Source organism: Harpia harpyja, chromosome 3, assembly GCF_026419915.1.
Source record: "Harpia harpyja isolate bHarHar1 chromosome 3, bHarHar1 primary haplotype, whole genome shotgun sequence".
In the NCBI taxonomy this organism is placed as follows: Eukaryota; Metazoa; Chordata; class Aves; order Accipitriformes; family Accipitridae; genus Harpia; species Harpia harpyja.
The window spans coordinates 47,734,084-47,747,901 of NC_068942.1; the positions used below are offsets into that span (position 1 = coordinate 47,734,084).

At 39.9% G+C, this 13,818-nt stretch overlaps 1 protein-coding gene across 2 annotated transcripts in view; it reads right to left on the reverse strand.

Moving 5' to 3' along the window:
- Positions 1-4,702: 4,702 nt before the first annotated feature.
- Positions 4,703-13,818, reverse strand: part of SCG5 (secretogranin V) — a 32,099-nt gene continuing 22,983 nt past the window's right edge. For both annotated transcript variants that reach the window (XM_052782479.1, XM_052782481.1), the window contains exons 5-6: positions 11,533-11,586; positions 4,703-7,781 (exon numbers count right to left, since the gene is read on the reverse strand). In XM_052782479.1, coding sequence (XP_052638439.1) covers positions 7,686-7,781; positions 11,533-11,586 — 150 coding nt within the window. In that variant the 3' untranslated portion in view covers positions 4,703-7,685. The remainder of the gene's footprint in view (positions 7,782-11,532; positions 11,587-13,818) is intronic.

The following is a 13,818-nucleotide window of genomic DNA, read 5'->3' on the forward strand; positions in this document are numbered from 1 at the left end:
GTGGAATTTTGGGTTTTTTGATCATGGGGAGGTTTACATGGCACTGGGCTTGCTAGCGACAGATGGTATCCAGCTATCTCAAAGGGGTAAAAGAATCCTCGCTCGTGAGATGGCGGGGCTCATAGAGAGGGCTTTAAACTAGGTTCGAAGAGGGTAAGGGATAAAACTAGGTGCACCAGAGATGAGCCTGGGGGCAGCGTGCCGATGTTAGGGGTGGATTCGATAGGCCAGCTCAAATGCATCTATGCCAACGCACACAGCATGGGCAATAAACAGGAGGAGCTGGAATCCATCGTGCAGCAGGATAGATATGACTTAGTCGCCATCACAGAAACATGGTGGGATGACTCCCGTGACTGGAGTGCTGCAATGGATGGCTATAAGCTCTTCAGAAGGGATAGGCAAGGTAGAAGAGGTGGTGGGGTGGCTCTCTATGTTAGGGAATGTTTTGACTGTACAGAGCTACATGATTCTGATGATAAGGTGGAGTGCTTATGGGTGAGGATGAGAGGGAAGGCCGATAAGGCAGATATTGTGCTGGGAGTCTGTTATAGACCACCCGACCAGGTTGAAGAGACAGATGAATTATTCTACAAGCGGCTGGCAGAAGTCTCAGAATCGTGTGCCCTTGTCCTTGTGGGGGACTTCAACTTTCCAGACATCTGCTGGAAATACAACACAGCAGTGAGTAAACAATCTAGGAGGTTCCTGGAGTGTGTGGAAGATAACTTCCTGACACAGCTGGTAGGTGAGCCAACCAGGGGAGGAGCCTTGCTAGATCTGTTGTTTACGAACAGGGAAGGTCTGGTGGGAGGTGTGATGGTCGGAGGCCGTCTTGGGCTTAGCAACCATGAAATGATAGAATTTTCAATTCTTGGTGAGGCAAGGAAGGTGGTCAGCAAAACCACCACTATGGACTTCCGGAGGGCAAACTTTGGCCTCTTTGAGGCACTGGTTGAGAGAGTCCCTTGGGAGACGGTCCTGAAGGGCAAAGGGGTCCAGGAGGGATGGATATTCTTTAAGAAGGAAATCTTAATGGCTCAGGACCAGGCTATTCCCATGTGCCGCAAGTCGAACCGCTGAGGAAAACGACCAGCCTGGCTGAACGAGGAGCTTTTGCTAGGAGTCAAGAAAAAAAAGAGAGTTTATCATCTCTGGAAGAAAGGGTGGGCAACTTGGGAGGAGTACAGGGATCTTGTTAGATCATACAGAGAGAAAATTAGAAAGGCAAAAGCTCAGCTAGAACTAAATCTGGCCACTATTGTTAAGGGACAACAAAAAATGTTTTTACAAATATGTTAACAGTAAAAAGAATCCCAAGGAGAATATCTATCCTTTAATGGATACAGAAGGGAACGTAGCCACCAGAGATGAGGAAAAGGCCAAGGTGCTTAATGCCTTCTTTGCCTCAGTCTTTAATAGGGAGACCAGTTATCCTCAGGGTACTCTGCCCCCTGAGCTGGAAGGTGAGGATGAAGAGCAGAATATACCCCCCTTAATCCAGGAGGAAATAGTTAGTGACCTACTACGCCACCTGGACACTCACAAATCTATGGAACCCGATGGGATCCATCCAAGAGTACTGAGGGAACTGGCAGAGGTCCTTGCCAAGCCACTCTCCATCATCTATCAGCAATCCTGGTCAAAAGGGGAGGTCCCAGAGGACTGGAGGCTTGCTAATGTGACTCCCATTTACAAGAAGGGTTGGAGGGAGGATCCAGGGAACTACAGGCCTGTCAGCCTGACCTCGGTACTGGGGAAGATTATGGAACGGTTTGTCTTGAGAGCACTCACATGGCAACTCCAGGATAAGAAGGGGATCAGGCCCAGTCAGCATGGGTTTACGAAAGGCAGGTCCTGCTTGACCAACCTGATCTCCTTCTATGACCAGGTGACCCGCCTAGTGGATGAGGGAAAGGCTGTGAACGTTATCTGCCTTGACTTCAGCAAGGCCTTTGACACTGTCTCTCACAGCATACTCCTTGAGAAGCTGGCAGCTCATGGCTTAGACAAGTGTACTCTTCGCTGGGTGAAAAACTGGCTGGATGGACGAGCCCAGAGGGTTGTGGTGAATGGGGTGAAATCCAGTTGGCAGCGGGTCATGAGTGGTGTTCCCCAGGGCTTGGTGTTGGGCCCTGTTCTGTTTAATATCCTTATCGATGATTTGGATGAGGGGATTGAGTGCACCCTCAGCAATTTTGCAGACGACACCAAGTTGGGAGGCAGGGTCGATCTGCTTGAGGGTAGGGAGGCTCTACAGAGAGATCTGGACAGGCTGGATCGATGGGCTGAGGCCAATCGTATGAAGTTTAACACGGCCAAGTGCCGGGTCCTGCACTTGGGTCACAGCAACCCCATGCAGCGCTACAGGCTTGGGGAAGAGAGGCTGGAAAGCTGCCTGGCAGAAAAGGACCTGGGGGTGCTGGTTGACAGCCGGCTGAATATGAGCCAGCAGTGTACCCAGGTGGCCAAGAAGGCCAATCGCATCCTAGCCTGTATCAGAGACAGTGTGGCCAGCAGGAACAGGGAGGTGGTTGTTCCCCTGTACTCGGCACTGTTGAGGCTGCACCTTGAGTGCTGTGTTCAGTTTTGGGCCCCTCCCTACAAGAAAGACATTGAGTTGCTGGAGCGTGTCCAGAGGAGGGCAACCAAGTTGGTGAGGGGCCTGGAGCACAAGTCTTATGAGGAGCAGGTGAGGGAGCTGGGGCTGTTTAGTCTGGAGGAGGCTGAGGGGAGACCTTATAGCTCTCTACAACTACCTGAAAGGGGGTTGTAGTGAGGTGGGTGTTGGTCTCTTCTGTCAGGTGGCTGGAGATAGGATGAGAGGAAATGGCCTCAAGTTGTGGCAAGGGAGATTTAGGTTAGATATTAGGAAAAATTTCTTCACTGAAAGGGTTGTCAGACATTGGAATAGGCTGCCCAGGGAAGTTGTTGAGTCACCATCCCTGGAGGTATTCAAAAAGTGCGTAGACGCGGTACTCCATAACATGGTTTAGTGGGCATGGATGATGGTTGGACTCAATGATCTTGAAGGTCTTTTCCAACCTAAATGATTCTATGGTTCTATGATTTCCTTTTAGTTTTTATTTAGTTTGCATCTAAGTAGGTCACTGTCAGTGGCTGAGCACTCTAAGGGAGCTTGTCATCTTCGCTCGTGGTTGGAATCTGCCTTTGGCTCTAGGCACCACAAACAGGTGTCCCTTAAGGACACAGTATTTCTGTATTTTAAAAGAAGACTTATTATTTGAGATAATTCCTGAACATGATACTTATTTAAGAGTATTGAAGGTAATTGCATGACTTCAAACAAAACTGAATTTTTAAGTGTACGCATATGTATACATGTGGCAATAGATTCGATATGTTCTGTTTGGTTTTTGTTGTTGTTGTCTTTTCTTTAAGACGTATCACATTGCCATCCTTTTTGTATCAAGCATGGTGGAAATATAATTCATTCTAATTGTCAACTCTGCTAGACTGAAACCTTGGATTCAGATGTCTCAAAATTGAGACATTGTCCTCCGATTCTCTGATAGCCTTAATAGCTTCTAACTTGGATGGAGAAGTACCTTAAATCTTACCTATAGCACACTTAGCTATTAAAACAGCGAACACACTCATCTCCCCTATGGGTCACGTGAAACTGTACTTTCCTTGTACATTTTAAAATTCTGTGTGGTCATGGTAGCATCTTCTGAACCTGTCTACCTTCCCCTTCTCCTTCCAGAAATCTGAGTCTGTGACTTTGACTAAAAAGTTATCTTTGAACTCCTTGTCTTAATGATCCAGACATTCCAGGCTTGCATGTAAAAAAGAAGTACTTGCATAAAAATTAATTGACAGGACAAGTGTTACAGCATTACGAATGAGGTAAGAGTTGGTTTAGTGAGCTTACCAGCAAAAAGGCCAGAAATTCCAAGTTTGTTTTGGGTTGGTGGTGTTGTGGGCTTTTTCCCAACAATTTTAAATGTTTCAAAAATTAGTTTTTGTACAGCATGAAAATGAAAACAAAGCCTTTTCAACACTTTCACACAGCTACTGGTTAGAGGCCTGATTTGAGGGCATGGACTCAAGTCTCCTCTTCAGCGTCAAAAAAATACTTTTCTTCATCCCCAACTCCTGACATTTGAAAACAAAGGGGCTTGAATTTTACTTTGTCTACAACGAAGCCAAAAACTTAATTGACTTGATAGTCATCTTTCTGCCTGTGTCCTTCCTCAGTTTAACAGATGAAGATACACTTCATCCTATTTTGATAAAATAAGTTTCAGATCAGCTTTACTTACAGTCCTGTAAGTGACTCTCGGGACTCTGACATCACATTCCCAGGAACTACTTCCAAATTTCTTTGGTTTGCTCATGACTTGCTGAATAGATTTGTGGCATGGTTTTGCTAGGCAAATGCAAATGTGCCAATAAAAAGAAGCATATCGCTATTTCCCCTCCTAAATAATTCACTAAGCATTTTTATATCACTTTCTTCTGTGGGTTGACATCTTTATATTCTTTACCACTGAGTTTATTATAAGACTATATTATCTTTTGAATAGTGTATGTTAGTAGATGTGTATTTGTGTATATATATACACACATATGCACTCCCAGAGTAAGTTTTGTGTCACAAATACTACAATCTACTCAGTTAGGCAGTGCTTTTTTTAAACTAGGGTCATAAATATTTCATTACCAGAAAAAAGCAAAGTTGCATGGCAATACACTTTATTTTGTATAGCTTCTTTCAAGAACATTGTATCTCAAATACATTAGAGGTCATTAACACACTTGCAGATTTTAAAATAATCTAAAAAGTTTTTAATTTAATGAAAATTCTGAACAGCAATAGCAATATACATGCTCCTTAATTCACGTGCATCATAAACGTAAAAGGATGATTTCACCTGTAAGAGCTGAGCAGCTGTTTACATTCTTGTAAACAGTGGTTTGATGGAGTAAGTTCTTGGTGAGAGGGATAGTTGGTATCTTTGTTCATTGATTCCGAAAGAAAGACCAGCACCGTGGTGATTCTTTATAAAAAACTACATATACATGTTTGGACTGTTGTTGGAGCAGTAGGAGGGACTTTTTTTGTGTTTTTTTGCCCCCCTTTTTTTTTTTTAATTAATATGGGACTACCAATCCCAGTACAGAAAAGCAGCTCTGCTATGAAACTGAAATTGGAGTAATTAATCTCATTATCATGGTGTAATAGCTATATTTTATTAAAATTTCACAATAGTGCTGTTGAGTCTTCCTGGTGAAACACTCAAGCTGCCTGATGGACTCAGCAGATGGCTGCTTACCACCACGTTTGATTTCTTCCAACAGACAGTTCCTGTAAGACGCATCATTGTATTGTGCAGTGTAAAGGGGTTTTATTGCTTGCATTTAAAGACAAAAACATCTCTAAATTGTGTAATTTTTCCTTCGCCTGCTCTGTGCAGATCTATCACAGACAGCAGGGCAGCTCCTTGGGCCCCACCTGGGCCGCAGGCAGCCACCGCGGATCCCTGTCCTGCTCGGTTTGCAGTGCCGGATTATCACATCCCCACGCAGCGGGTATAGTGAGCTGAAGCGCTTCAAGATTTCTGATACTATTAAGCAAACAATTCTTCTTTGCCCCTCCCTTTTTAAGCCCCCCATTTACTGTACACACCACCTTTTGTTACATGCTGGTCCTTACTAAGAGTTTAAAAATGAAATAAATTGCCTTCGTGGTTGCTTCATTTTTGTGATTAAAATGGGTCTTACTGGAGCTAATAGGGACAGAACATAGCTCAGACTACTTTAAAAGTATTGATAAGATAGTTGAGTACCTGAAGAAACACCAGTTTCTTAGGAACGGAAATCTAGCCTCTGACCAACTGGAAGCCTTACAGCAGCACCAGTGGCTGACTGTGGGATTAGGTGGGAGGAATGACCATTTCATGTACTGGGGGCCACTCGGCATCGGTGGGTTCTGATTCCAGATTCATGCCATGATACCTAGTTTTTTCTGTTTTGGAGACAACCTTTGCAACTCTCAGTACCTATGTGAAGACTAAGCAGGAGTGCAGGTAAAAAAAGTAAGCTTAAGAAGCAGAGAATACAATTTCTCTCATGTGAACAGCTGGATTACTCCCATTCCAGGCACTGGAAGTGGAAGGAGCTCTGCGACTCACACAAACTCCTCAATTTTGTGACACAGGTGAGTATAAACCCCACTGCACTAACTACTTAGTTTTCTATTCCAGTATTTTCTTAAAGGGGAAATATGATGAAAGACATGATAGCTCAGCCTAGAATGTTACGGAGTTTTGCAATCTACCCATAAATGACGTGAGAGGACTGACTCTCTGCATACATAATTTATTACAAAGTGCTGGGATAGAAAAAGCAAATGCCATACACAGTCATATTTGTGCCATCCTGTTAATCTTCTGTAGCTAGGACCTTTAGTTTCTGCTAGTTTCTTGCCTTTTTTTTCTAAGGGATCATCATTATTTTACTGCATCTTTCGGTAGGATGGGGAAGGAAACTACATTTTTTTTCCATAGATTTGAAGTTCAAAACTGTAAGCTAATGCTGTTTTCCATAATTCCAATGCCCCATGCACATGGCTTGAAATATTTCAGAAGCACCCTGAAAATAATAAAATTTTAGGTAATTTTATATTCTCATCTATCAGAAAGGGAGAGCTCAGTTTTCTGGAATATAAAGTTCTTCAATCTCCTAGGGGCAAAAAAGGCAATTTAAGCTTCCTGGAGCAACTTCAAGAGCAGCGATAGGTACCAGTGTTATTAGAGCATCATAGTTTTTCAGAAGATCATCAGCTGTAGTGGCCTTCATATCCTGGATTTAGATTCAGAGGATGCTGACACAACCTTATTAACACAGACAAATTGTCTCCCATCTTCACTTATAATATCCCAGGGACGCATAATTTAAGCACATTATAATGCACAAATGCTGCTGTTACCAAGACAAGGAACAGCAGGGGAGATGAATTTCCACACAACGGTACCATTGATAAGGAAGAAAGATGTGCAAGTGTTCAGGAAAGTTGTGGACATGGAATGACTAAAACCAACAGAAAAATATTCCAGTGGATAGAGTGAAAAAGCAGTTCTTTAATTTTTAAATTTGCACAGCAATAGCCGAGACAAATAAGCCTCTGAAATATTTTGGAAAATGTCACTTTGCAAACCTTGTAGATTGCTTAAATGTTTATTAAAATGGACCAAAAGCCAAAATTCTCTGGGTAAAATAAATACTTTGTCCTTGCTAAGTAACAATATTTGTGAACAAAACATAAAACTATAATTTTCATGTGTCAAACATAGTAACATTTAAGATTAAATATTGGAGTCAGACTGGGCATTTCTTTTTACATCTTCCTATTTACAAGCTGCTCATTAAGACCATTTACCTCGCATTAGCTATTAAAATGACTAACATTTTTAAAGTTTGCTCCATGACTAAAATAAAAACAACAGAAATGTCCTTTTACCATAACTTAACAAAAAGCAGAACCATATTTTTGTTATCTAGGAGAACATACTGTTATAAATACAGCTGTTTTTCATCTACAATTATATAAATAATAAACATGCTGCCATTCACAAGGATTTTAATAGATGATTATATATAAGCAATATTAAGATCTAGCAGAGGATGGCATGAGTTTTCATCATTCATTTTTATTGTACTTATTCAGGACCCTTGTCTTCATCTGAAAAATGTGGAACAGACTTCTTTGCTACAACATTATCCAGTCGCTGTCCTTGCAGATATGGGTTCACACTCTGAAAAAGTTTAAAATTATTTACACTTATTAGAAACAGGGAAACATATAAAAGGTAACTAGGATTAGCGGATATGCTTATGTATTTCTTATCTGTCAACTACTTGCAGACTGAAGAAAAAAAAGAAAGTGTTCCCAGGGAGTAAATCTAAAAGTTACTCAGTGTTTTGTTTTCTAATATTTTTTGTGTGCAAGAATTTAATCCAACCCACTAAAAAGAATACAAGTGAAAGTGGACTATCGAGAATATAGAACAATCTGAATTAAACACTCTCTTTTTGCTCCACTTCTCCTTTCCTCAGCTCAGCAGAGAAGCAGCAGCAGCAGATCTAACTCCCTAATTCTTGAGGCAGGACAGAACTTGTTAGAAAAGTACAGGTAAGCTTTAGCTTAAACCACAAGACTCTGATGGACCTTGTGTTGGGAGACAAGTTAGACACCACGATACCATTTTTGACCAAAGTCTCTTCTTCAGCCCATCTCCTCTCCAGGAAACCCGTCCTCGCTTCCTCTTTTGATGCTGAGATAAAAAACTGCTGGCACAGAAGCAGAGCCAAACAAGGTTTTGGCATAGCAAATGGCTCTCATACTACTGCCAGAACAAGGGAATACTGGAAAGATCATCCCTGGAGAGGGTTTAACTTCACTTTGCACCATGCAAGCAGCACAACGTTGAGACTGAAGATGAACAGATCTTGTCTCAAAACTGTTTGGAGATCACAGTAATGTAGAAAGCCTATGCTTGGATTTTATCTATGCCAATGGAATAAAATGTATTTACTGTGTTTGCAAGTATCAAGCAGTGCAGTAGAGCTTCAGAATTAACTTAAATGTTATTTACACCCACTTTCTGGCCTGTTACAGTGACAGTGTAAACATAATTCAAGTATATACTTTCTCCTTCACAGATCTAGGCAAAAATTCTAATGTGCTGGTTTTTTATACCCATAAAAATTGTTTGCCTAAGGACAAACTTTGGAGGAATGCAAATTTTCCAGCATCTCCTGATTCTTGTCAGGCTGGCTGTATCACAGAAATTACTTTTCTTTAGGTATTTCTGTGCTTCTTTCACCAAAACATAGGAATTCAAAGCTATGGGGGAAAAAAAAAGGTTTTAAAATAAGCACGAAATATTTATTTTCAAATATCCTGGGTATTTGTCAAATCTCTGGAAAATATTTGGGGTTTGTCTGTCTTTGAGTTTAAGCCCTTGGGTTTCTCCAGATTTGTAGACGCTATCATTAATACTGAAGCATAACACAGAGCAGCCCTTTTGCTTACTTCTATTGTTTTTTGAGTGCTTTGCCTGCTGCAAGTGAAAACAAAAATATTAAGAACCAGAAATGAATGTGGAAAAATCTTTGAAAATAGAGCTAACACTAATTTAATGCTTGAAATTGTTAAAAATAAGACACATGTAAATGATTTGTTTGTGTTTGTTTAAAGAAGTTCTGTTTAATGTTAATTTAGTGAAATTCGGCTGTTGCATAAACTTCTAGGAATTATTTGAAGATTCTTAGGAAGATTAATTGGTCTTTTTTTTGGAATGGTACTTGCTTGCTACTTTTTGAAATAAAGTAGAAGAGAATGAGAATACATAAAATTTGAATCCTTTTCAACCGACAAAAGAAAACACAAAATATAATGCAAAATTTTTGGCTGATTTGACTAAAAAATATTTAATCCTATACAGCTGTGCTGAATTCAAAGTAATGCTGTTCCCAAGTACCTTCGTGCACAGCTGCAAGCCCATGGCAATGTGACTCAGTGATTACAGAAGCAGTCCTGTCATGTTTGGGATATTAGATTCTGGACAGGACTATGCTCATGCATAGAAATTTTAAAAAGGGGAGAATTGCTAGTTAAATTAGGGGTCACTGTAGGCTTCCTTGTCTTGCACTTTAAATGCTGCAAAAAAATAACACGGCAGCAAATGGTAAATACATGCCTTTGCTACATATACTGATTATGTGTATGTATGTTTGTATGTGTGTTTATATACACACATATAAATACATGAATATACACACATACTTAGAATGTGCAGTTTTGTAGACTCCAGTAGTGCCTCTGTGACCGTTACGCTATAGCATCGTATGGACACAACACAGTTACTATGTACACAATTACACAGGACTCACTTTAAGCTAAAATCGGGACATTCTGACCCAAAAGACCAATCTGTTGCCAGAAGCTGTCCGCCCTAACCTCTCTGTCTGTGCAGAAGGGCATGGAGGAGTAGCAGGGACGGCAGAGGGCAGGAGGGGAATCCAGTGGGCTTTTTGGTTTCTGGAAAAATACACTCTGCTGCTGACAGCTCTAGGTTACCCTTCTGCTGACAAAGTGAAAATTCGGAATTGTTCATTAAAGCATTAGGAATCATTACAGTATTACTCTCAAAACAATAAAATCTTTTAAATGATAATGAATTTACCATTAAGTGACATGCCTGTGCTAAGAAAATAAATCTGCTGCAAAGCAAGAAACTGAAGCTTCACCTCCAAAATTCTGGGCTACCCTGGCCGTGCGGCTGTCATGTCTCTCCATTATTCCTTTTGTATCCGATTATGTCAGTCAGCACACAGACAGAAAATGTATTTAATTTTTTTCTTTTCTTCTCATGAATATATTGCACCAACCCTACTTTAACATGCTGTTCTAGCTATTAATAAATATTCCACATAACTATTTCCAGAGTAAATTCTACTTACTTTAGAGTCATGTGCCTACCCTTTTTCCTTTTCTGCTAACAAACTCAAAAGTCAAATGTAAGCAGGAGGCACATACTAAGCTCAAGATGATAGATCATTAACTTACGGTTGAACAGTGCTTATTACCAGTGGTGGGTGAATCAGTAAGAAATCAACTCATCCTCTCCCTTTCTAGCAAAAACTTTAGGTTTGAGAGTTAAATAAATAAATAAATAAACCCTCTTCACTTACGTTTCAGTTATTTTAAACCAAATTTACTTCATTTACAATATAAACTGTGCTGTCATATTTTGAAAAGCTACTTTCTGGCAGAGAGCTAGACCTTTTCTTCTTGTAAAAATAACTATACCAGCAGCAAAGCTAAAGACTGCGACTCTGCCTGAAAGTGATTTTTTGGTAAAAGAAAGGCTGACATTACCAAAAACAAGAGAGACGATAGATAGTGAAGTGGACTGTGCAGAGATTCTCTGTGATATGTGGATTGCCTTCCCTGTTTCAGGGGGCAGAAAGATGAGAACCCATTCATCTTTGTCTTTCAAGCAAGTGGGGCATGGAGATAGGAGTTTAATCTGAAGTAAATCTAAGTATGTAAGTGAATCAAATTACATCAGCTAAAGAACCAGTTCTACTGTCATTTACACCCAAAAACATATTCACGGGCATGGATAGTGGTAATTAATTTTAGCAATATTTTTAGTAGGAAACACTTAAATTCTGTTTTAAAGACAGTGAAATAATTTTAAATGGTTTTATGCAAATAGGATCAATTTAAAAACACAGATCATATAAAGTTTTTAAATTAATGCTCTGCACTGAAGTGCATCTTCTGACAGCAACAGGCGGTTTAGAGAAATACGTCTTGTACTTGGTGGACAGTCCTGAAGCCTGCTGTAGTAGTTAGTCACAGAGATTCCCTGACTTTACACATTATCTAAGGTATAATGCAGATGCATTAGACTAACTCTTCATTTCAACAGTATGATTTTAGTTCTGATTAGCTCTCTAGATGATACAGGGGCCATAAAGTATTCTGATAGTTACCCTCTTTCTTCTTTTTGGACCACCATTAATCTTCTCAAAGAGTAAATTCTTGCTCTGGAAGGGGAAAAAATGCAGCCATCAAATTCATTACACTCTTCTTTTAAAATACTACTTTTGCTGTTAAATATTAGCAAGTTTAGAGTGGTGTATAGTTTTACAGGAAAGATAAACCACAAATAAAGATTTTGATATTCCTGCTAACATTTTGCCTTTCTTCAGGAGCAGTCACAGTCTTATCAACAATTATAAAGCCAGTAATTTTCCCCTGTATTGCACTATATTATCATCTGTGTTCAGGCAATAAGTGCTTCAAGTACATGCTGGTATAATGATACAGACTGGATGTTCCCCATCATGTGATACATGGTAAAAATACATACATATTTAAAAAGAAAAAGGCAGAAGGAAAAAAAGAAAAATAAGAGTGGGAGGGAGAGAAAGCAGGAATCCTGCCTCTGTTACATCTTTCTATACATTTGAAGTGACACAAGAACAGGAGCAAAAATATTTGCTTTACAAGGGATTTTCTAATTCCTTTTGAAAACGGCAATCGGCGTCATTCCTACTGTTTTGTTGTCTTTGCTTATTCCCTTCCAGATATCAACACTTCCCAGTGCAAAGTTCTGCTGAAAGGAGTTCAGCGCCAACTCTTCCTTTGTTTAAGTAGTGCCCTCAATAAAGTTTCTAAAAACCATTTGGTCTATAACATTTTTAATGGCGAACCTTTTAAAAACTGCCAAAAACATCTTGGCAGAAGAGAAAGTTATGATGATGAGAAAAGAAAAAAAAAAAACCAACACAAAAAAACCCCTCTGACCATAGTTTACATAAGTGCATCCACATATTGTTGTATTTCATACAAGTAGTGAATTCTAATAAAGTCTGGAATAACACACACATGCTCAACACATTTTGTTTCAATTGTGTATTATGAAGGAAACCAAAACCAAACCCTAACCTGAAAATGGAAGGAGAGAAGAATTACATGTATAAAAGCAGAACACTGTATAAACAAGACCATTAATTCTGCTATAAACAACTGACCTAACATTGATTATATAAAGTGTAATTCTAGCGCGAGACAAATTCACCAAACACTTCTACCCTCTCTGCAGCCTTGATATGAGAAAAAACAAACACTTTCAAGTGTTACAATGAAATCTGCCAAAATTGTCTGTATTGTACTTCTCGTGTTCATTAAACCCCAAATTCACAAGGCCTATCTCTTGCCCAACCTCAGTTATTTTGTCTGAGCTGTGCCAAAAGGGAACAGAGATGAAGTTGGCCAAGGGAGACATTCTTGGCTAGTCATTTATGCAAACTCACTTCGGGAAAACTTAAATTTAACATTTTAAACCCACGGATATGTAAATTATTCTCTTTAGGAAACAGCACCGCCGAAGCCTCTCTTTGTAAACTATTTGACCTTATACTTTTCATGAGAGGAAAAATAGTGTTTCTGAAATAAAAAGACTTTCATGACTACTGGAGCTAACATTTCTGTCACTCAGGAAAATTCCTTACAATTGAACTGTTCCTGCTCAGGAAGATCGTATTTTGTTTAGTCTGTTTGGGAACATTTTAAGACCATAACTACTACTTAAGCATTATGTGGATGGCAAAGCAAATGAGGTTATGGAGCATGAGCTAAGAGTGTGCTTGTGTGGTAATAGCAATCCTGAAAATACGTTCCACTGCGTAAGGGCCTGAGCTCATCAGCCACCAAAATTTTCCCGTGAAGTGCTCACCATTCTCAAACCTCACCTAGGAGTTGTTAGGAATGAAGGCACGGAGGTTCTCCGGTTAAAGATAGACCTCATATGGAGACGTGCTACTCGTGAATTACTACTTTTTCCTCATTCCTGCAGCTTCCTTTGCACCCTCCCGGCTACTTGGATTAGGGTACTAGAGGTTGGGGTTTGGGTGGGAAAAACTCAGAAATTAAAATGCTTACAACCAACTAACTAATGCCAGAGAGATCTACCCTTAGATCTTTCAGACTTCACTGAAACTTCTTTAAGTCAGTAATAATCAGCAGCTCAGTAATCTGGACCTGCACAATTATTAAGCAAAGCTGAAAAGGAAAACTGCATTAGCAAGGTTGCACCCTTTCAGGCGGGCTTTTTTTTTCCCCAGTCAATTTACAGTCTTATCAGGAATATCAAGCATGACAATTTCGTATTACTCCATTTCTATTACACACTACTACACTGAATTAAACAACCTGTACTGTCGGAGATTGAAGATGGGGACCAGATCTACCATAACCCATCCTAATGATCACCA